This window comes from Anomaloglossus baeobatrachus, chromosome 1 (genome assembly GCF_048569485.1).
Source record: "Anomaloglossus baeobatrachus isolate aAnoBae1 chromosome 1, aAnoBae1.hap1, whole genome shotgun sequence".
Lineage (NCBI taxonomy): Eukaryota > Metazoa > Chordata > Amphibia > Anura > Aromobatidae > Anomaloglossus > Anomaloglossus baeobatrachus.
Window position 1 is genome coordinate 754081423 of NC_134353.1, and position 22229 is coordinate 754103651.

Here is a 22229-nt window from a genome sequence, read left to right on the forward strand (position 1 = left end):
AGTTTCAGCACCATGCTGATGGACAGCGGCTGTGCATATTATATGAGCGGGAGCAGGAGATCAAAGGCTGCCTCCCGCAGCTTCACCAGCTCCCAGCACCGCTCCAGAGCGGACCCTGCACTATATCATATATATATTACACACACCCCCGTATATTCGGTTTATAGGACGCACCCCCTACTTTCCCCCAAAATTTGGGGGAAGAAAAGAGCACCTTACAAAGCGAAAAATACGGTGTATGTATGTATGTATGTATGTATGTATGTATGTATATGTGTATATATATTATGTGTGTGTGTGTGTGTGTGTGTGTGTGTGTGTGTGTGTATGTGTATATATATAATATATATACAGTTAGGTCCAGAAATATTTGGACAGTGACACAAGTTTTGTTATTTTAGCTGTTTACAAAAACATGTTCAGAAATACAATTATATATATAATATGGGCTGAAAGTGCACACTCCCAGCTGCAATATGAGAGTTTTCACATCCAAATCGGAGAAAGGGTTTAGGAATCATAGCTCTGTAATGCATAGCCTCCTCTTTTTAAAGGGACCAAAAGTAATTGGACAAGGGACTCTAAGGGCTGCAATTAACTTTGAAGGCGTCTCCCTCGTTAACCTGTAATCAATGAAGTAGTTAAAAGGTCTTGGGTTGATTACAGGTGTGTGGTTTTGCATTTGGAAGCTGTTCCTGTGACCAGAAAACATGCGGTCTAAGGAACTCTCAATTGAGGTGAAGCAGAACATCCTGAGGCTGAAAAAAAAGAAAAAATCCATCAGAGAGATAGCAGACATGCTTGGAGTAGCAAAATCAACAGTCGAGTACATTCTGAGAAAAAAGGAATTGACTGGTGAGCTTGGGAACTCAAAAAGGCCTGGGCGTCCACGGATGACAACAGTGGTGGATGATCACCGCATACTTTCTTTGGTGAAGAAGAACCCGTTCACAACATCAACTGAAGTCCAGAACACTCTCAGTGAAGTAGGTGTATCTGTCTCTAAGTCAACAGTAAAGAGAAGACTCCATGAAAGTAAATACAAAGGGTTCACATCTAGATGCAAACCAATTCCAAAAATAGACAGGCCAGAGTTAAATTTGCTGAAAAACACCTCATGAAGCCAGCTCAGTTCTGGAAAGTATTCTATGGACAGATGAAACAAAGATCAACCTGTACCAGAATGATGAAGAAAAAAGTTTGGAGAAGAAAGGGAACGGCACATGATCCAAGGCACACCACATCCTCTGTAAAACATGGTGGAGGCAACGTGATGGCATGGGCATGCATGGCTTTCAATGGCACTGGGTCACTTGTGTTTATTGATGACATAACAGCAGACAAGAGTAGCCGGATGAATTCTGAAGTGTACCAGGATATACTTTCAGCCCAGATTCAGCCAAATGCCGCAAAGTTGATCGGACGGCACTTCATAGTACAGATGGACAATGACCCCAAGCATACAGCCAAAGCTACCCAGGAGTTCATGAGTGCAAAAAAGTGGAACATTCTGCAATGGCCAAGTCAATCACCAGATCTTAACCCAATTGAGCATGCATTTCACTTGCTCAAATCCAGACTTAAGACGGAAAGACCCACAAACAAGCAAGACCTGAAGGCTGCGGCTGTAAAGGCCTGGCAAAGCATTAAGAAGGAGGAAACCCAGCGTTTGGGGATGTCCATGGGTTCCAGACTTAAGGCAGTGATTGCCTGCAAAGGATTCGCAACAAAATATTGAAAATAAAAATATTTTGTTTGGGTTTGGTTTATTTGTCCAATTACTTTTGACCTCCTAAAATGTGGAGTGTTTGTAAAGAAATGTGTACAATTCCTACAATTTCTATCAGGTATTTAAATGTTACAATCTGCACTTGAATTCTGTTGTAGAGGTTTCATTTCAAATCCAATGTGGTGGCATGCAGAGCCCAACTCGCGAAAATTGTGTCACTGTCCAAATATTTCTGGACCTAACTGTATATAGATAGATAGATTATAAATATATTAATATTTTTTTATTGCTGTTGGTTTTAAGGATGACTTTTTTTCCCCACTTGCTGTAGTTCTGGTTTTGGAAAGCAGAAAAAATACGATTCTATGGTATCACTGCTCTTGAAGAATGCGAAATGAGGCTGGGAAGCCTTTCAGATGATAATTAGCACAAGCTCCATACTGTGAAAGTGGCCCAATTGTTCTTTATAGGAGAAAATAAGGTTTATATATTCTATTTCAGCTGGGAAGCAATAAGAGAAGAGAAGCAAAACCTGATTGTTATGTTGTCTAGTGTGCATATGTGCCTATTAGTAGGCCCATAGCAAACCGATTGGAACAGAGCCTGAAAACAGAGCTTTCTAAAAACTGAGATATTCTCCATTATTTGTAAAGGTTTTTGTTTTTTGTTTTTTTTTATTAATTAATACAAATGGTTGTGTCAAAAAGACTCCCATATAGAAGATTTGATGACTGTGCCCACTTAGATTTAGAGATACATGATTTATATACAGGGAAAAGACCATAATGAAATGATGCAGAAACAAGAGAAAAAGACTGGGAATCACAAAAAGGTGCAACCCCCCCTCCCCCCCCCCAAAAAAAACCCAACAAAAAACAAACAACTTGATTCTGATCAGCAGCACTTACACCAGATAAAGAAATGTCATATATCAAAGGACAGATCTTCTTTAAGTTTCATTGTAAGGGTTCTATCTTTCATATTGCTTTACCTTCTCAATAAGGGAACTATAGCATGGGAGACGGTCTGGGGGACTGCTTTTTTTGTGATTAATTGGGGGTCTTTGATCAAAGCGGGTACAACTGCTAGCTTGGTTATCGCTTAAAGCATGATCGTCATTTTAATTTTTATTTTTATTTCCTAAATCAATAGTACACATCAAAATAAGCAACTTTGTAATATATCTTATCAGACAAATTGGATTCTTTCTCATCCTGGAGTGATCTTTCATTCTCAAAAATCTTAAATCTTTAGTAAAATCTGTATTCAGTGAAGACAGATTTTTAAATTGCCGATATAGGAGATGACAGTTTTTATAAGATTCTATTCAGAGAGGAGGGGAGAGGGGGAGGGAGCATCTCTGCCTCTCCTCCCTTTTACTATAATATAATCTTGTCAGTAGTAACAGTCATCTCTTTTCTCAGTAATCTAAAAATCTCGATTCACTGAAGACATGTTTTACCAGAGAATTGAGAAGTTTGAGAATGAATGATGCGTCCAGGAGGACAAAAAAACCCAAATCTGTCTGATAAGCAATTTTGTAATATATATCTTTATTTTCATGTGTATTGATTTAGGAAATAAAAATTACGACGACGGTTAGGCTTTAAGTGACTGGTTGATGATGGATGTAATTCTCTCTCCGCTGGCTCATGCAACTAGGGGACCTTCCGTAAATTATGTCAAATGCCCAAATGTCTGATCTATCACACTTCTTAACTGAAAAAGTCTTCCTTCTAAAACAAAAACATTTTTTACTCCTCTCCTGACCAGTATTGCTCCTGTGATATAGACGACTTATCTCTTAGCAGTTACGTGACATTGTTGTGTCACGCAACTTCCATAGCAGAATCTGATGGAATACTGAAAGGCTGCAGACAATTATCAGATACTGATTGGCTGCAGCGGTCCCCTGTCATAATAATGACGTGTCGTGAGGGACAGTCTATATCGTAGAAGCAGCAGCGGTCTAGGGCAGTTTTAGTTTTTAATTTATGTGGGGCATTTGGGTTTTCCAGTTCTGGACAACCCCTCTGAGTCTCAAGTCTTCCCTTCTGCAGCAGAATTCAAAAGTTATTCACATTACAAAAGAGTTTATCAAGTCCGTCTGAAGAAATATACACCGCAGGCTTAGTATAAGATGCTGTTCTGCCCTATTTAGGTGGATCCCCTGACAATTAGGATTAAACAGTGACTTAATTTGCCTTGAAATGAAGGGATGCTCGTGTGTTTTCATCTCTGCAACCTTCAGAATTAAAAAAAACAGCCTCATGTATAGACTTGAAACTTCTTATTCAGATGTATACGTGAACATACTTATTTTTCTTTATCATCTTCATGTACAGTACTATCTATATAATCAGTAATATCATGGATGATTTGGTAATTACTAGAACAGCTTAATAACTTGAGGCAATTTTCACAAATGACAGATCTGCAGCAGGCATAGATATCTGTACTGGTAAATGAGTAGGGCTTGAAATGATGTCTGGAAGCTTAATCTGGTAATTATGAACATGATTTCAGATTGATTTTAAGACCCCGGAGGTCTGTTGCAGCCATAATACAGTCATGGCAGAAAGTGCTGACACCCTTGAAATTGTTCCAGAAAATGGAGTATCTCCAACAGATAATTATTACAATTACAAATTTTTGTTGATTTATATATGTTTATTTCCTTTGTGTGTATTGGAACGACACGCAAAAGATAAATTGGACAAAATTTCACACAAAACCTCAAAAATGGACCCTAGAAAATTGTTAGCACCCTCAACTTAATATTTGGTTGCACATTCTTTGGAATAAATAACTGCAGTCTATTACTTCCCTTAACCATCAACAAGCTTCTTACACTTCTCAACTGGAATTTTGGCCCACCCCTGTCTTTTGCAAATTACTCCAGGTCTCATTTTCGAAGGGTGCCTTCTCCAAATATTTCTGACCCTGGGCACTACATTGTGACAAAAATTAATTTGGTAATCTTCAGATTTCATGTTGCCTTGCACACGGTCAAGGCCCCAAGTGCCAGAGGCAGCAAAACTATCCAAAACATCTTTGAACCTCCACTATATTTGACTGTAGGTACTGGGTTATTCTCTTTGTAGGCCTTATTCTGTTTTGAGTACACAGTAGAATGATGTGCTTTACCAAAAAGCTCTCTCTTGGTCTCATCTGTTCACAAAATGTTTTCCCAGAAGGATTTTGGCTTGCTCACATACATTTTGGTAAACTGTAGCCTAGGTTGTTTATGTCTCTGTCAGCAGTGGGGTCCTCCAGGGTCTCCCTCCTATAGTGTTTCATTTCATTCAAAATAATAGTTCGCGCTGACACTGGTGCACTCTGAACCTGAAGGAGAGCTTGAATTTCTTTGGAACTTGATTGGGGCTGCAAACCCACCATCCATACTATCGTGTGTTTCGACCTTTCATCAATTTTTCTCTGCCATCCACATCCAGGGTGATTAGCCTACAGTGCTGTGCGTTGTATTCTTAATTATTTTGCGCACTGTGGACAAAGTAACATCAAGGTTTCTAGAGATTGTTGATATCTTCCAACAATTTTGGTTCTCAAGTGCCTAGACCGTTCTTTTCTCCACTTTTTGTTCTCCATGCTTAGTGTCGCACACACAGACATACAATGCATATATTGAGTCAACTTTTTCCCTTTTTATCTGGTTTAAAGTGTGATTTTCATATTGCCCACATGTTACTTGTCATAGTTGAGTTTGAATGAGCATCACATGCTTGAAGCAAAGTTGTTTACCCACAGTTTTGAAAAAGTAAAAACTATTTTGTGTGGCCCATTTTTGGGGTTTTGTGTGAAATTATGTGCAATTTGCCTTTATCTCAGTTCGTTTTATAAACATGTGTATAACAAAACATGTGTAATTGCAATAATTTTTTGGGAGAAATACTTTATTTTCTGGCTAATTTCAAGGGTGTCAACACTTTCGGCCATGACTGTATATCTAACTACCTGTTACTCTGAGACAATATTTTACAGATACATTGTTTTTGTATAGTTACTATCTTTTGCTGTTTGATGACTATATACATCTCTAATTCTCCTGTTTTATAGCATGCGAGATGATGCTAGCCGTGTCTATGAAAATGTGAGCCTTATGCAACAGCAAAAAAGCTTCAGATGAAGTGAAACACTGCATCTCCACTGCAGATTGGTAATGTACCAGTCGCTTTTTTTTATTTTTTTTTTCCCCCAGTTATTGTCTTTATTTCAAATTGTAGTAATATACTTCACTTTATATTTATATTAACATTTGTTAGCAGCTGAAAATTTACCAGAATTTGTTCTTTTTCACACTAACAATCCTGTTAAGAGGTGTACGGTGAATGGAAGGCTTTCAGCATTTATAAGAACAGTGTGGATACTTTTTAAATCAGTGGTATAATGTAAAAAGAACTTGGCACACCAAATATAAATAAAGGTTTTAATTGTGGCAATCCAAAATCATGCTTATGACCTACGGATTGCTTGTGTATGAAAGGAAGAGAGTAAATACTGAGCGAGAAATTACCTCTTCCAGGAACAGGCATGCACAATTAGGTTGACGTCAGTTCAATGACTTGGATGTTGAAGAATATTCCTTTAATATTAATATTAGGTTACTTCTGTGGAATGATTTGGTCATTATCCATCTGACTGAGTATAATCACAATATATAGCTCTATACACTTCAGAATTCAATCTGCTACATCTATTATTAGTAGTTTCATCCTCATAATCCTCTATCCTCATCATCCTCCTCATCCTCCATCCTCCTCATCGTCTATCCTCCATCCTCATAATCCTCCATCATATAAACACCAATAATGCAGTTACATTGGAAGCCATTCATCCTCCATGTCTGACAAATGTGGTACTTCAGATCATGGGTTCTTTTTTTTCCTCTTTTAGGGCATATGCCTACGATCAGGACTCACTGCGGGGTCACATGTCTCTTCCGCAGGAGAATACAAGAGACTGCAGCTGCTCGTACCCTCGATCAGAGTTTAGTGCGCTGTAGTCTCTTGCTTGTGTTCTACCTACGTGTGTTCTCCCTACCTAGTGATTCGTTTACGTTGGTCTGCCCATGAAAATCGGTATTCAAACAACCGCTGATTGGTAACAGTTTCCCAATGAGTCCATGTAAACTGACTCTTAGGCGGGCTTTACACGTTGCGACATCGCAAGCCGATGCTGCGATGTCGCACGCGATAGTCCCCGCCCCCGTCGCAGGTACAATATCTTGTGAAAGCTGGCGTAGCGAAAATTATCGCTACGCCGGCTTCACATGCACTCACCTGCCCTGCGACCGTCGCTCTGGCCGGTGACCCACCTCCTTATTAAGGGGGCGGGTCGTGCGGCGTCACTGCGACGTCACACGGCAGGCGGCCAATAGGAGCGGAGGGGCGGAGATGAGCAGGATGTAAACATCCCGCCCACCTCCTTCCTTCCGCATAACCTACGGAAGCCGCGGTGACGCCGGTAGGAGATGTTCCTCGCTCGTGCGACTTAACACACAGCGATGTGTGCTGCCGCAGGAGCGAGGAACAACATCGGACCGTCGCGTCAGCATAATTATGGATTACGCCGACGCTGCACCGATGATACGATTACGACGCTTTTGCGCTCGTTAATCGTATCATCTAGGCTTTACACACTGCGATGTCGCATGCGATGCCGGATGTGCGTCACTTTCAATTTGACCCCACCGACATCGCACCTGCGATGTCATAGTGTGCAAAGTCCGCCTAACTCTTCCAGGTCTTCCACACCTTTTTGAGCCTCATACTGCTCCCATGAATAGTTACTACTTGCTTTTATGTCTAATTACACTTTTTTGCAAAATAATATGGCTGTCAACTATAATCTGCTAATACACTTCTTTGTAAACTGTAAGTCTAGACTTCAATCACATCTTGATGACTTTGTTTAAAATCCATAGTATTGGTGTATAGAAGCTAAATTGTTGTACACTAGAAATTATTTTTTGGTAGATGCTATACATTATATAATATTTTAGATGTGCTTGATATTGTGTGTGTATAGATATAATCTATTTGTTAGAACACGTTTTTTTTTTTGTTTTTTTTTTTCTGCTTTTTAACATTACCTAATTCTTCAAGACCTTGAAACAACACAAAACAGAAACAAAAAAGGATAATGGCATATATAGTATTTGCCCCTAATTTTATCTAATTTCTAGTCCTCCCGATGTTATATTTGTGCCAGATTGTTCGGCTTTACTGTATAGAAATGCACTAAAGTACTTGTACCGGTTGTGCTTGTGGTGTTAATTGACTTTCTTTCTTTCCTACAGAATCTAATTTTGAGAAAAGGCAAATGAATGTGAAGAAGATTGGGGAGAAATATGATCTGGCTTTACCCCTTTAAATAATTGGTGTGAAATCCTTGCACAGTTAAATTTACTAAATATTGAAGAAGTTTTGGAAAACCTGAGTCCGTTCTGTATTGCAAACATTTAGAACCGGTTCACTCTCTTCACAATGAAGCATTTTTCTCTCTATAACTTGATCCTGAAGAGCTTATTGGAAAGGGCATGAAGCTGATCCATTCTTTCTTCCATCAGAGCGCCCCCGGTGTTCAGTTATGTTAATAACACACTTGGTACACCTCTTACATTAGCAACCTATAGTGATAAGGTGAATGCCTACATTTTCATGGGAACAGTTTCTCTCCACAGTACGGATTGTGTCCATGGCCATTGCCCATATATACGTTGTCTCCATAACTGCGTAGTCCTTCATATGGATCCTTAGTTTATTGTGGATATGCTTTTAATGTGAATATCTGCAGTCTTCACATTCACACAATATAATATTATGGTGCTTTCTTTTTCTGTCTTGACTTAAGAGACTTTTTTAGAAGATCAGGGAGCCCGATGAGAGTATTGTATGGACAAAAAGTTTATGCCTAGTGCCAATTGTAACGTAGGTATTAGGATGTACTTGATGCCGATGTATCCCAATGTTCTGTCTCGATCACCACACAGGTATGTCAGGTGTAGAGATACAATGAAAGCATTGACATGCACTTTACAATGGTCAAAACCTGTTTTGCATTTTGAGACTGGCAAAGCTGTCATGCCCCTTTTATCTCACTTCTGATTGTCTAACCAGTGGGGAAGAAGGCCTTGTATCACCCACTACTTAAATCCTGGTTTTCTGTAAAATGCCTCATAGTGCACAAGCAGTGTTTTAGTAGTAAGGGACACTTCTTATTCCCATGGCAGGTCCTCCATTAACCATTTTCTTAAAGTGCCTTTACAGTCACAGTCTACCTTCAGTCAGAAAGCATTTAAGTGAGGCCTGATCTCGTCCCTCCACACTGTCGCCCCACAAGATGGATATTACGCTCTTCAAATGATTTTTTTTTTCTACAAGTGCTTCATTGTGTTCCAAGTTGTCATTTTAAGGTGTTTGCCAAAGACGTCTGCATTCTCTTAATTTTTTTTTTTTTTTTTTTTTAAATTCCATGCACGCAAGCCCCTTTCATCACATATGTCCCAGTGGTCATTTTTGTGAAACTCCTCTGAATTTAATAACCTCGTTATGTAACTAATTCACAGAGCACTCTCTTTTTTCAGCCACTGCTGCTTTTGTTGCAATTTTGCCTTTTTTTTTTTTTTTGCTTTGCTCTTCCAGGCAGGCTACGGGACATTAGCCCAGTGTCCTACATGAACTTCCCAATTCCACATTCTGTAACCGGTTTACCAATGCCAAGCAAAAGATGGACTCAAAAATATCAACCATCTGTTGTGCTCGATGTTGCTAGTTTAGTTCAGTGACTGCAAATGGTTGATAGTTCCTCATATGCAGACTATACTGATATTTTTTGCATTGTGTACACTTTGCAACCTCATTTTTATGTAGTGGGGCAAATTACATGTATATTCACACAATTTAAGCCATAACCATTTTATTGAATGTTGGAAAGGCTCTTGATACTTTGTATTTAAGCAGATTTAACCATTTTTGACGCAGGAACTGATTTGTTAATTTTTATTTTTTTTTATTGCTTGTTAGCAATTTGCAAAATGTTTCCTTTATTAGGTGCACAGTACAGGTGGTATCACTAATTTCTATTAAGAGGAATATGCCATGTAAAAATGTTATTAATCTTCAGATATGTGGTTAATCACGTTCTGACGTTGTGCGGCCAACGTACTGAGTGCCACGCTGCTGGGAGGAAATGATCTTTAACCCTCCGGGCAGCCTTGGCCTTTCAGTCATAGTGACACGCAGTCATGGCTCTGTGCATAGTGAGCGGCAGCTGTCACCGCACCCTGGTATAGAGTGACAGCCGGCTGTGTACTAATGCAATACTGAGCCAGCTGTCAGTCATTTCTGGAGGCTGCACCGCAATGGATGAAAGCCCCAGTCTGCTGTATATTTCCTCCTGGCAGTGGGGCTCTCAACGAGGCGGCCGCATGGCATGAGAACGCTATTAACCTCATATGTGCAGGTCGAAGAAGCACTCCCATCACACTCGGTAGAAAAGCAAAATGAGCAATTGTCAGTACACAGTACTATAAAATATGATATGATGATTGCAATATATTAAGAGGATAAAAGTTTTGATGGGTGTGCTTCTTTCATAGTGTTTTTTTTTCCTTGACAAGTTCCTTTTAAATTGATGGATGCTTTCTATAAGTTGTCTTTTTATGGTGTTAGCACGTCTCTTCTCTCGAGAAGATAATGAGTATATCAGAATGGTAATGCCCTATAAGGGAAAGCATAATCACACATAATAAGTAATGGGTATAATTTGTACGTTTTTGTTATAACACAGTTACTACAAGTGCCCAATATATTTGACCAACTCTTATATTACCACTGGGCATAATTGGGACAGTTAATTGATTTTTTTTACCCTGCAAACTAGGCCAAAATCATGTGTGTTCCCAAAATGACAAACCGTTTTTCTAGCTGGAACAGCTAATAAGTATTGAAAAGCACTATACTTTAATATCGAGGTTTTTATATTATTTGCTTCTTCATGAAAAACCTGAGTAGTAGATCGGCTATCTCTCATTTTACAGAAGTTTTTCCAATGTTAAGGTGTCAAACTTCCCTGACAGCCAGTAGATTGCTTTTAAATCGTGTTTTGCCAAAAATGAATTCTATTGCTTTTCGTGCATTGGGATGATTTGTCAAAGGAAGTGAATAATATATAGTGAAAAATGAGGAGTGGGTGATCTATATTTTACCCTCGTAATGATGTGACGCAGCCACTTAAAGTCCAGTAGAATTAGACAAGCTAGCTAGTTTTTTTAAGTCGACACTGGGGTTTTATGTTCACCATTGGGAGGGGAATAAAGATGGGTTTTAAAACTTAGAGTACCGAGTTATCTAGTACACTTTTTGTCATATATTTATACATTTACAACAGCTGTTTTTTTTTTTATTTGTTTTTTTTTTTTGTTTCTTCTTTTTTTGGTACTGCATTTATGTTTTTTATTTTTATGACCAAAACCTCAAGATAAGATGGTGAACAGTATAAAAATGTGTATGACTTTTTATTACTATGTCATATATAGGCATCAATGCTTTATTCTAGCAACTTGCTATATTTTGTACTTTAAGACATAACAAATTGGCATGTGGGTAACCAAAACCAATGGAGTATGGGCTGCTTTCTTGGCATTCTGATAAATGGTGGTTCTATATATACATCACTGACTGGGCTGAAGAAGAGGTATATGTACACAAAATGGATAACTTTATGGTGAATGTATTCTTTGTCACATGTGACTTTCAGTAAACAGCACATGCCAAAAACTAAAGGGTAGGTTGACCTTGTATCTACATTTTATAGTTGACATATATAATCTACATAATAAATTGAACTGCTTTATACATAGATTGTACTACATACCTGGTACTGATAAATCACAGCCTGTATTGTAGTCCAGAGCTTTATGCTGGATGGTACTGGAATTATTTGTGTATCAATGGCCATACACACGGCATCTTTGCTGAGGTCCCATAGTGTCATTCAATGTGGTTTTCAGTCTTAGATGTTTTTCTTTGACATTAATTTATGGTAAACTGTCTCTTGCAATGACTGTACTCCCAAAAATTGTAACCACCAAAGCAGTATAGGTATATATAGGTTATTTCCTATCCTAAATTGGGGTCAAATTGCTTCTATTCTTCATAATATAAGATATGCTTAGTGACAGTTATTTTTTTTTCTTATCATTTTTCCGTTGTACAATATATGAACTAAAACTTGAAATATGCCAGTACACGCCTGTATGTGATGCATTGATTTTAAGGAGATAGTTCTCTTTATAGAAAAGAGTCTCATGAGTTGGTAGATTAATGGCACATAATACTGTCTGGAAATCAGTTTACTATTTCACTTACTTAAATGAAAAGAACTTTCACGTTTCAACATCAACTATGTCTTTAAATGCTTTTAGAAAATGAGACTTTGTTATCGGCAGAATTTGGACTTCTGATTCTGTAAGGAAGCATTGGTAGACCTTGTACTTGTAAATCTGTTGTGCATAAGCATTTGTGCGTGTGGGCTGTTATATATCCACCAATGGACCTTCAAATAGTCATCTATAAAATGCCTTAAAATGGTTCTACAGGAAAAGAAATAATGAATTAAAATGTTATAAATAAATTTCAAAATACCTTTTAACTAGCAATTCACACTTGTTTTGTCTGGAATACATTAATATGGCTGCCATCTTGTTACAGTGACAGGATCCTATCCTAGAATGTTAAAGGGCTTATCCGAGACATTAACACTGATGATATATCTTTAGGATAGGTTATCACTGTCTGGTGGGGTTGCTGATCATTAGTTCCCGACAACGGCGGTGGACGGAGCTAATCAGTTGTGAAACTGCACAGCTCCGTCAACGCTATAGCGTCTGAGTACTGCACATCCACACCTTATTCATTTGAGTATGCAGTGGATATCCAGAACCCAGTTGTGCCCACTAAATAGTTTCGTCGTTTTTGCAGCTCTGCAAGTGAGTAGTTCCGGCCGCCGGTTCCGGGAACAGCTGATTGGTGGGAGTGCCAAGTTTTGTATCCTCAAAGATCAGACACTGATGACCTATTTTAAGGATAGATCCTCAATATTGACGTCCTGGACAACCACTTTTAATGAGACAGGTGCCTATGAGCATATGCAGTTGGAAGGTCTGTTGCTGTAGCTGGAGATATCCTATACCATGTACAATCAAGCAGCTACTCTAAAAGATTGGGTAGGCCACAGTATAATCAGTCTCATCTTAAATCAGTACCACTGGTATGTCCGGTTTTAAATTTGGTTATTTACTGGGAGTTTACTTTCCCAAAACATTAAGTGATTGGAGGAGCGCCCTACTGCACATGCTCACATTTCAATAAGACGCCAGCCGTGTAGAAATACTGCAGCAGTTACCTCCCTAGACAAATCAAGTTTAATTTGCTAATTAAAGGTATTTAGGAATTTATTTATAATGATATTTTCTTTTCTATATTCCTTTTCCTATTCACAGAGAACCACTTTTAGGAAGCAAATGTTCAGAACTCAATAGGCAGATCATTATATTTAGGGCTTGTCAAGCATCTGTATTACTGTTTAAGTCACTGCTATCACATTATATTACTGAATAGAAAGTTAATTAATTATTTATATCAGTTGTGGGCTGAATTGACTAATACCATGTCCATTTTAAAAAGCAGTATACATTGTATGATTTCTATATTTGTGTGCTAGTTGTTGTTGCTACATCCATGCCAGTTTAGTATTTTTCTCTACACAGACACCAGGTCCGTTTTCGCTGCGGACACAGTAGTCATGGGATTTCTAGAAGTCCCATCCACTGTGCTTGTACTGTACAACGCAGCGTTTTGGATGCAGCTGAAATATGCTGCATCCAAAGCACTGCAAACACTGATCGTGAGCATGCACCCTAACAGATGAGAACTTAGGCTTCGAATAATCAGATTTGTGAGAAGTTGTCATTAGCTTATGGGCAGCAAGATATTTCACCATTAATTGGCAACCCATTACATGTCCCTCACTGGGGGGCTATCTTGTGCATTGGGTGGATTCCTGTTATAGAATTTGATACTTCTGACTATATTTTTATAATATAGTAGCCTAATGTAAAAGTAGAATAGTATAGAGTAGAAGTATATCCTATTCTTGAAAGATATTATCCTCAAAAAACATTCAGGTCTGTTCACATTCCCTTCTTATGACCAACCACAGTACATTTACTTTTTACTACTAATTATATACTTGAGGCTCTTTTATCTTAGTGCTTTGTGTTGGTGAAAGATGGCAGTAATAGCTTTATTGACTGGGATTGTAAAATTTATTTGTATCAAGTCACAAGGATAATTACAGCTGAAAGTGCTATCCTTGTGGCAATATAATCAGCCATGACGTACAGCTGTAATTTATTTGTTTTACAGCAAAGTAGTTATGAAAAGGTTCCATCATAGACTCTTCAGATTTGTAGGAATATCTAAATACCGGGCTGGTCTTTTATCTGTTTCCAAGACTCGCAACATTTTTGCTGTAATATAAGTGGAGCATGGTTTGTAGGTGATCCCTCGTACCATATCTAGCACAGGAGCCAGTTTAATAATTAAGATAGAAATGTACTGTGACTCTTACATTGAGACTGCCAAAAGAAATTGTCACTTAAATAATTTTTAACATGAACGAGCTACAAGGTGACTGCTGTACCAGTTGGCCAAGATGTCCTCAAAGATAATAGTTTTTAAGGCAGAATCTGAGAAGAAAATATTTTACTGTACCGAAATTACTTCTTAATTAAAATCTGTAGTATTTTTCTTCACCATACGCTCTGGACAGTTTTTGTTCAGTTTTAGTTTTTAACATTTGTTGACACATTTTCAGTGACCTGCACTACACACATATAAAAATCATTTACATGCATGTACAGTTTGGGTGTAACACGTTGGAAAGCTTAAGGGAAGCTGTCACGTTGAATATTAATCTGCAAATATCGGGTTAATCTGCCGGTTAATAGCATTAAGAAGGTGCCTGACCGCCATGCTGAAAGTGCAGCAACCAGGAGAAAATTAACTTTTTCTCCTAGGAGCTGCTGGCTTTCAGTGATACAAGCTTGCTGACATGGCAACAGTCACTGTCCACAGCATTTTGAGTGGTGGCTGTAAATACACCCGGCACTCTTACGGACAGATGACTTAGCTCATTTTGCAAAGATGCACCGCAGAGCCATCAAAGTGCCAGGGCTGCTAACAACCTTCTCTCTGTGAGTGGTAACTGTAGCTGTGCCAGCATGTTAGTGACTGAAAGCCAGCAGCTACTGGGAAGAATAAAGTTAATTTTCTCTCAGGTGCCGCTCTTTCATTACTACAGGCGGACACCATCCTATGTCTATAAACCTGCAGATTAACCCTATATGTTCAGGTTACTATTGCTTTTCAATGAGTTAGATTCCCTTTAAAGCGTAAACTACACTTTAACCTAGATTGGTGGGAGAACTTTAATCTGACCCTCCTCCCCAAAGAAAGTCAAGCTGTCATACTATGTGTAATTAATTACTAAGGTGCCCTTTCATGCTTAGATAATGCATACAATTCAGCAATTTCTGCTCACGCAACACTTCGCTATAGATTCTGAAATAATTGAAATGTGTATTGGGTAAGCGTTGAGATGATTCTAAAAAAAAAAAAGTTTAATTGTGCACATTATCAAAGTATGTAAAAGGGGTTTCTGGGATATTACAGTAATTCAGCATTAATGTTAATAAGATTTTAAACAAGTAGTGTCCATTATTTTTGCTCTTTGCCTTCTCCATGAATGGGATTTCACTATTCCTGACGGCCTGATTTATCTCTTGTCGCTATCACTGGTAGGAGTGGAAGAGCCTGGAATCAGAGATACAACTTGCAGGGGCAAAATGTGCAGGAGGAGAAATGTATTGCATTAATTCAGAAAATGTGTAAACTGGAGATGCTGCTTATTATAAAATAGAACGGGAAAAGTGGTAAGCTGGGAAAACAACACGACAGGGACTTTATGCTGATTTTTTTTTTTAACTTGGATTTTGTGGTTGGAAACAACTGTTAAAAAGTGCCTAAACACTAACAGGTAGGTAGTTGCTAACTATCCGCCTGGTGTGCACGGTGACGTTCTTTGCCGGCACAAAGAGGTCACAGACTGCTCCTGTCAGAAATTCAGCTGCCTCTGCTGATGCCCTGTCAACAGAGCTACGTTTTTTTCTCCGCTATGCTCTGTTGACTGGCCATGACTGCCAACATCCTGCTGATTAACAGCCGGGTCCTAGCTGCCTAAGTCGAGGAGCCAACTGTCAATCAGCATGACATCTGCAGTAGTCCTGCCCGGTCACCAAAGCAAGATGGATCGAGAAGCCACCTTTTTTTACCAAAAGAAGCAGTTGAGTGCCCTGTTAGGAACTAATTGCCTGTAAATGCTTAGGCACATTTTATTTTTAAACAAAGTCCCGGATGTCCACTTTAAGATTCCATAGATCCTGATTGGCAATTTTCATACTCAAAAATGGAGTTGATTGGGAAAACTGATCTGATTTTTCATACATACCTTTCAGAAGATTACGTTTATGTTCTCTGTGATCTTGGACCACAACTGATTTATAGAACACTTGAGCTCCTTCTAGTAGATTCTTACTAGATAAAGCTAATCTATTGTTTTCTCAAGTGTCTCTTACAAGTTTATTTTTTAGTGGATTTTGCCTTAAATGTACATTTTGTTATTTCTTATTGCTCTTCTTTTGGTATCTAATGAGCACTGATCTGTGCACTGGGTTGAAGTCTACCTACACAGTTCTGTTACTAAAAACTATAAAACCTTCAGAAAATTGATGCAATGAAGAACTAACTGAAAAGCACTTCATTTTTACAGATTGATCATGCTTCTGTAGGCTGAGCCTCTAGCATCTCTCTATGTATGCCATGTGAGTTTAGAAGTGGAGGCAGGAATCCTTCCAGACACTGATCTTTACTTGAAACTATCTTTTACTAGATATAAGAAACTTGCTCTTACTCTGAACAGATAACTAACAATAATGTTCAATATATTCGTTTTGGTGCCACAAATGTCTTTGTCCAGTTTCTAAGGTCCCAAAAACCTCAAGTGGACGTTGTGGTTCAATAGCGGCAAATTTTTAATTGTAGTCTTTCTCTTATGTACTATGATTTTCTTAAGACAATGTAATGTATCATGCAAGAGTTTAGCAGATGGTTTTGGCTATGAAGAATGACTTTTCCTTTACTAGTGTTAATTCATGATCTTTATTTCTTAATATGTGTCAAACTGAAATGTTTCAACCTGGGGCGACTTAGGTATATGCCCAAACGGTTCATTCAGTCATAGAAAATAAGCAGATACAAATGCCACATTCAAGCAAACAACAAAACTGGTTTGTCACAAAAAATGACAGATGAAAAATGTATACAGTATATCCATCAACTTTTAAGAATTTTTTTTATGACTTATGAAGTATTGTACCAGAGTATTAGTTGAATTGTAATATTGATAATTGCTATCCTTTAAAAGGAATACATTTGAGATGTCATCAATGTCATCTGATGTGAACTGTGTAAATGTTAATAATGACAAACTCCATGTTTATTACATTTACTGTTAAAACAGAAAAAAGATGAAAAATTATTGCCTTTTTGACCACATCTATTATGTAATCCATGTACAATTGTCAAACAATGTGACATTAAAGAATAGTTTACATATAGAAATATTGGTGTCTGATTTTTCTAGTTTTTAAAGGGGTTGTCCAGGTTTTTTTAAAATTGAATGTGTGTATCTAGGTTGCAGAATGCTGACACTTTGTAATATACTCACTGTCTGCATTCTGCACTGATGCCTGGATACTAAAGTTTGGCATGTGACCAGCCTAACCTCTGATTCTGGAGGAGCTGCTTTCTAGTGTTAGTGACTAGTGTGACTAGTGTTTCCGTGTCCAAACTAGTTGTAACTTCACAACTGATGATGCCCAGTGTCTAGTAGATCCTCCTCCCTGTAAGTCTGCTTCTATCTCTTACTGCCTTCACATTGTTCTGAACGCCTCCTTGGCTGTCATGATCTCTGACATCCAGCCTCTGGCTGGGTATCAGAGAAGACAGTGATTTTTACTATATACAGCAGATTCCTCTTTATGCCACAAGTGAACAGACAATTGTAGATTCAAGCTCCTTAAGAGAATAGCACAAGTAAAAAGAGAAATAAAGTTGTTTTTTTATTGAGATATATACTGTATATGTATGTGTATGTATACATATTTGGTATCAACATGTCAAGAAAAGTCTGTATGAAAAAAATATATATACACGCACAGTGTGATGCCTGACTTAGACCCAAAGCCTGGACAGTCAATTGAAGTGCTAATTGGGCCCCCTCCACAAAATAAAAAATATTCAGAGGACTAAGCGGGGTCACAGTACATAGACATAGTCAGGGCTTAGTTGTGAGATACGCAAAAAAAAGCCCTTCACGGACTATTAAAGGTGGAGTAATTTTGTGCAAGTTAAATTCTGTTAATGTTTTCCCACACTATGATATCCCTTTAACCCCTTTATGACCGGCCAATTTTGCGCATTCATTTTTTTTTTTTCGATATTCTTCCGAGAGACGTAACTTTTTTATTTTTTTTTTATTTTTCAGTCAATATGGTCATGTGAGGGCTCGTTTTTTGCAGAACGAGCTGTACGTTTTAAATGAATCCATGATTTTTACCATATAGTATACTGGAAAATGGCAAAAAAAATTCCAAATGCGGAAAAATTGCAAAATAAGTGCGATAGATTATTGTTTTTGATATATTTTATTCACTGTGTTCACTATATGGTAAAACTGATGTGTCGGTGTGATGCCTCATGTCGATGTGAGTTCCTAGACACCAAACGTGAATAGGTTTACTTTTATCTAAGGGGTTAAAAAAAATCAGACGTTTGTCCGAAAAGAGTGTCTTACGTTTTACGCCATATTCTGTGACCCATTGCGTTCTCAATTTTCGGGATCCATGGCTCAGTGATGGCTTATTTTTTGCGTCTTGAGCTGACGTTTTTAACCATACCACTTTTGCGCAGATGCTACTTTTGTATCGTGTGTTGCTGCATTTAGCGCAAAATTTGTGGCGACCAAAAAACATAATTTTGGCGTGACCCTGTGCTACCGTGACACCTACTGGAAATCACGTGATCACGTCACGTGACTAATGGTATTGGGCGGTAAGTAAACGTTTACCACGATTATAATGGCGCTGTCACTTATTGACAGTGCCATTTAAGGGGTTAATCAGCACGGGCGGATAACTATTCCGCTCGTACTTAGCAGGCACACATGTCAGCTGTATAAATCAGCTGAGATGTGCGCCGATCTTCCTCTGCTGCCGGCAGCAGTAGTCTGAAATTAACACTATGACCTCTAGGACGTAATTTTATCGCCCGCGGTCGTTAAAGGGTTAATGACCATAAATTATGGTGAACGAGAGAGGTTTATTCTGATTTCAAGTCAGATAGTGAGAAAAACCTGCACATGTGTCTTTTTAAATAGTGTACACTATGTAAACTTCTGGTTTCATCTGTCTACCAGGGGTAATGTAGGGGAACATGCGACAGCTCTATGACCACAGTGGATCTGATGTGAGGTGAGGTGTAGGTGATTGGGACTGCACTTTCCAGGGTCACTGCTCTGTGACTTCCAATGCTGGAATGAATGATAAAAGTCTGAGCTGCGTAGATTACTAACAGCCAATAAGTGTGTAGTGGGTGGGATGGCAGAGGGTGGTATTAGCTCTGACTGTGAGGTTAGAGAGAAAAAAAAAAAAAAAAGACAGGCAGCTGCCTAGTCTGAAGAGCAGCATGTAAACAAAATGGATGCAAGCAATGAAGTGAGATTCAGGAGGAATGAAAGGTAGACATAACCCCCCCCCCCCCCCCCCAAAAAAAAAAGAACAACAAACATTTATAGGGTGTTATATATTTCAATACAGCACAGCTTAACTTTTTTTTTAATTATTATTGTGGTGTGACAATATCGTTAAAGTCTAAATAGCATTCCAGCTTCATGGAAATATATTGTTGCACTTGCCTTGAATTTTTGATGTTGCTACAAAGACAAGCATTGTAAAGAGGACCAATGCGTTGTGAGAAAAAAAAACACCATAAAACCTGGTAGTAGATAAAATTGTTAGATGTCTCCAAATTATAATTAATAAATCATGATTTTGTTCAGTATTGGAGAAGATCCTCTTCTCCAAGAGATGCTGAATGTGAGGGGACACTGATTCTGTGTATCATCTGTATAATGTAGTAAAATGAAGCTTTATGTGCATATCTGGCTTCTTTTCCCAACTCGCTGATTTCCAGAATATAATGGTAGAATTCAGTAAAAGTAAATCAACTAAATGCCATGTGGACAAAAATTTAACTTTCCTCCTCCAAGGAACCTACACTAAAGGCTGCTTTACACGCTGCGATCTCGCTAGCTAGATCGTTATCATGCGTACCCGCCCCACCGTTTGTGCGTCACAGGCAAATCGCTGCCCGTAGCGCACAAAATCGCGCGAACCAGTCACACTAATTACCTGCCCTTCGACGTTGCTGTGACCGGCGAACCACCTACTTTCTAAGGGGGCAGTTAGTGCGACGTCACTAAGCGGCCGCCCAATAGAAGCGGAGGGGTGCAGATGAGCGGGACGTAAGATCCCACCCACCTCCTTCCTTCCTCATTGCTGGCGGCTGCAGGTAAGGAGATAGTCCTCATTCCTGCGGTGTCACACATAGTGATGTGTGCTGCCACAGGAACGACGAACAACATTGTAACTGCAGCAGCAACGATAATTGGGAATAGGGAGGCATGTCACCGATTAGCGATTTTGAACGTTTTTGCGACGATTCAAAATCGCTCATAGGTGTCACACGCAACGACATCGCTAACGCGGCCGGATGTGAGTCACAAATTCCGTGACCCCAACGACATCGCTTTAGCGATGTCGTAGCGTGTAAAGCGGCCTTTAACCTCTAACTGAACATTGTGGGGTTTTTTTGTAATGCTTTGAGACGTTCCTGTGTATAATGCAGCAAACATAAAGGATACCATTGCTTGTAAAGAGCTAATTTGCAAAAAAGGGAATCTGCTACTGTAACCAGATTGCAATTGCTGTTTCTAGCCTCCTACTGCTGCTTGATGGAACACAGCAATCTTGCATTTCCTACTATCTAAAACATCCATCACGTCCCTTGTGTATTAAGACTGTAACCATGTCTCCCCTGTTTATGTGCTGCACCCTGCCTGTCTTTCCCCAGATAGTGGCATCTCCCAGCAAAGGAGGAAGTCTCAAACTATTGCCAAACAATGAGGCAGCAGAGAGCACTGATTTAAACATTTTTTTTTTATCTAGTTTTTTTAATTATACACTACAGTTCAAACGTTTAGGGTCACTTAGATATTTCCTTATTTCTTTGTCGCTCCATTGGGAGACCCAGACCATTGGGTGTATAGGCTATGCCTCCGGAGGCCGCACAAAGTATTACACTAAAAGTGTAAAGCCCCTCCCCTTCTGCCTATACACCCCCCGTGCTCCCACGGGCTCCTCAGTTTTTTTGCTTTGTGCGAAGGAGGCAGTCATGCACGCACAGCTCCACAGATTAGTCAGCAGCAGCTGCTGACTATGTCGGATGGAAGAAAAGTGGGCCCATATAGGGCCCCCAGCATGCTCCCTTCTCACCCCACTCTTGTCGGCGGTGTTGTTAAGGTTGAGGTATCCATTGCGGGTACGGAGGCTGGAGCCCACATGCTGTTTTCCTTCCCCATCCCCCTTAGGGCTCTGGGCGAAGTGGGATCCTATCGGTCTCCAGGCACTGAGGCCGTGCTCCATCCACAGCTCCCGAGGATTCTGCTGGATAGGAGCCGAGTATCGTTCAGGGACATGGCCCTGCTACTTGGAGGTACTCTGTGTCCCCGTGGGGACCGCGCACAGCAACACTCCAGCATTGCTGGGTGTGCTAGTGCTCCGGGGACCGCGGCGCTGACCGGGTTAAATGTGCCATTACACACTGCAGCGTCGCTGAGTGTGTTTGTGTATGGGGACTACCGCGCTGACCGCCGCTGCCATGGTTAACACTGCGGCGCGGCTGGGACTTGTAGTGCGCCGGGGACTTCCGCGCCGGCCGCGCTTATACGGCGGCCGCGCTTATTACTCGAGTCCCCGGCTTTTGCGGCCTAGTCTCTTTTCCTCCCACCCCCAGCCCTGACAGGCAGGGGAAGGGCGGGACGCTGTACAGGACGAGCAGCAATGAGGGATGGAGCATGCTTTGCATACTCCACCCCCTCACTGTGCACAGTGGGGCACCAGTTCCCGCACTTTCTGGGTCACGCCCACGGCTCCCTCCTCTCCTCAGGACACCGGCAGCCATTCCTGTCAGCTCCTCGGACGCTGCAGAGGGGGACAAATTCTGGGAGACCCAGGCAG

At 39.7% G+C, this 22229-nt stretch overlaps 1 protein-coding gene across 2 annotated transcripts in view; it reads left to right on the forward strand.

Annotated features, from left to right (window-relative positions):
* The window catches only part of PTPN11 (protein tyrosine phosphatase non-receptor type 11), a 142928-nt gene extending 125456 nt beyond the window's left edge, over positions 1-17472 (forward strand). The window contains exons 15-16 of one of the 2 annotated variants that reach the window (XM_075323959.1): positions 5807-5906; positions 8049-17472. In XM_075323959.1, coding sequence (XP_075180074.1) covers positions 5807-5876 — 70 coding nt within the window. In that variant the 3' untranslated portion in view covers positions 5877-5906; positions 8049-17472. The remainder of the gene's footprint in view (positions 1-5806; positions 5907-8048) is intronic. The other variant, XM_075323969.1, reaches the window with a different exon arrangement.
* The last annotated feature ends 4757 nt before the right edge of the window (positions 17473-22229 follow it).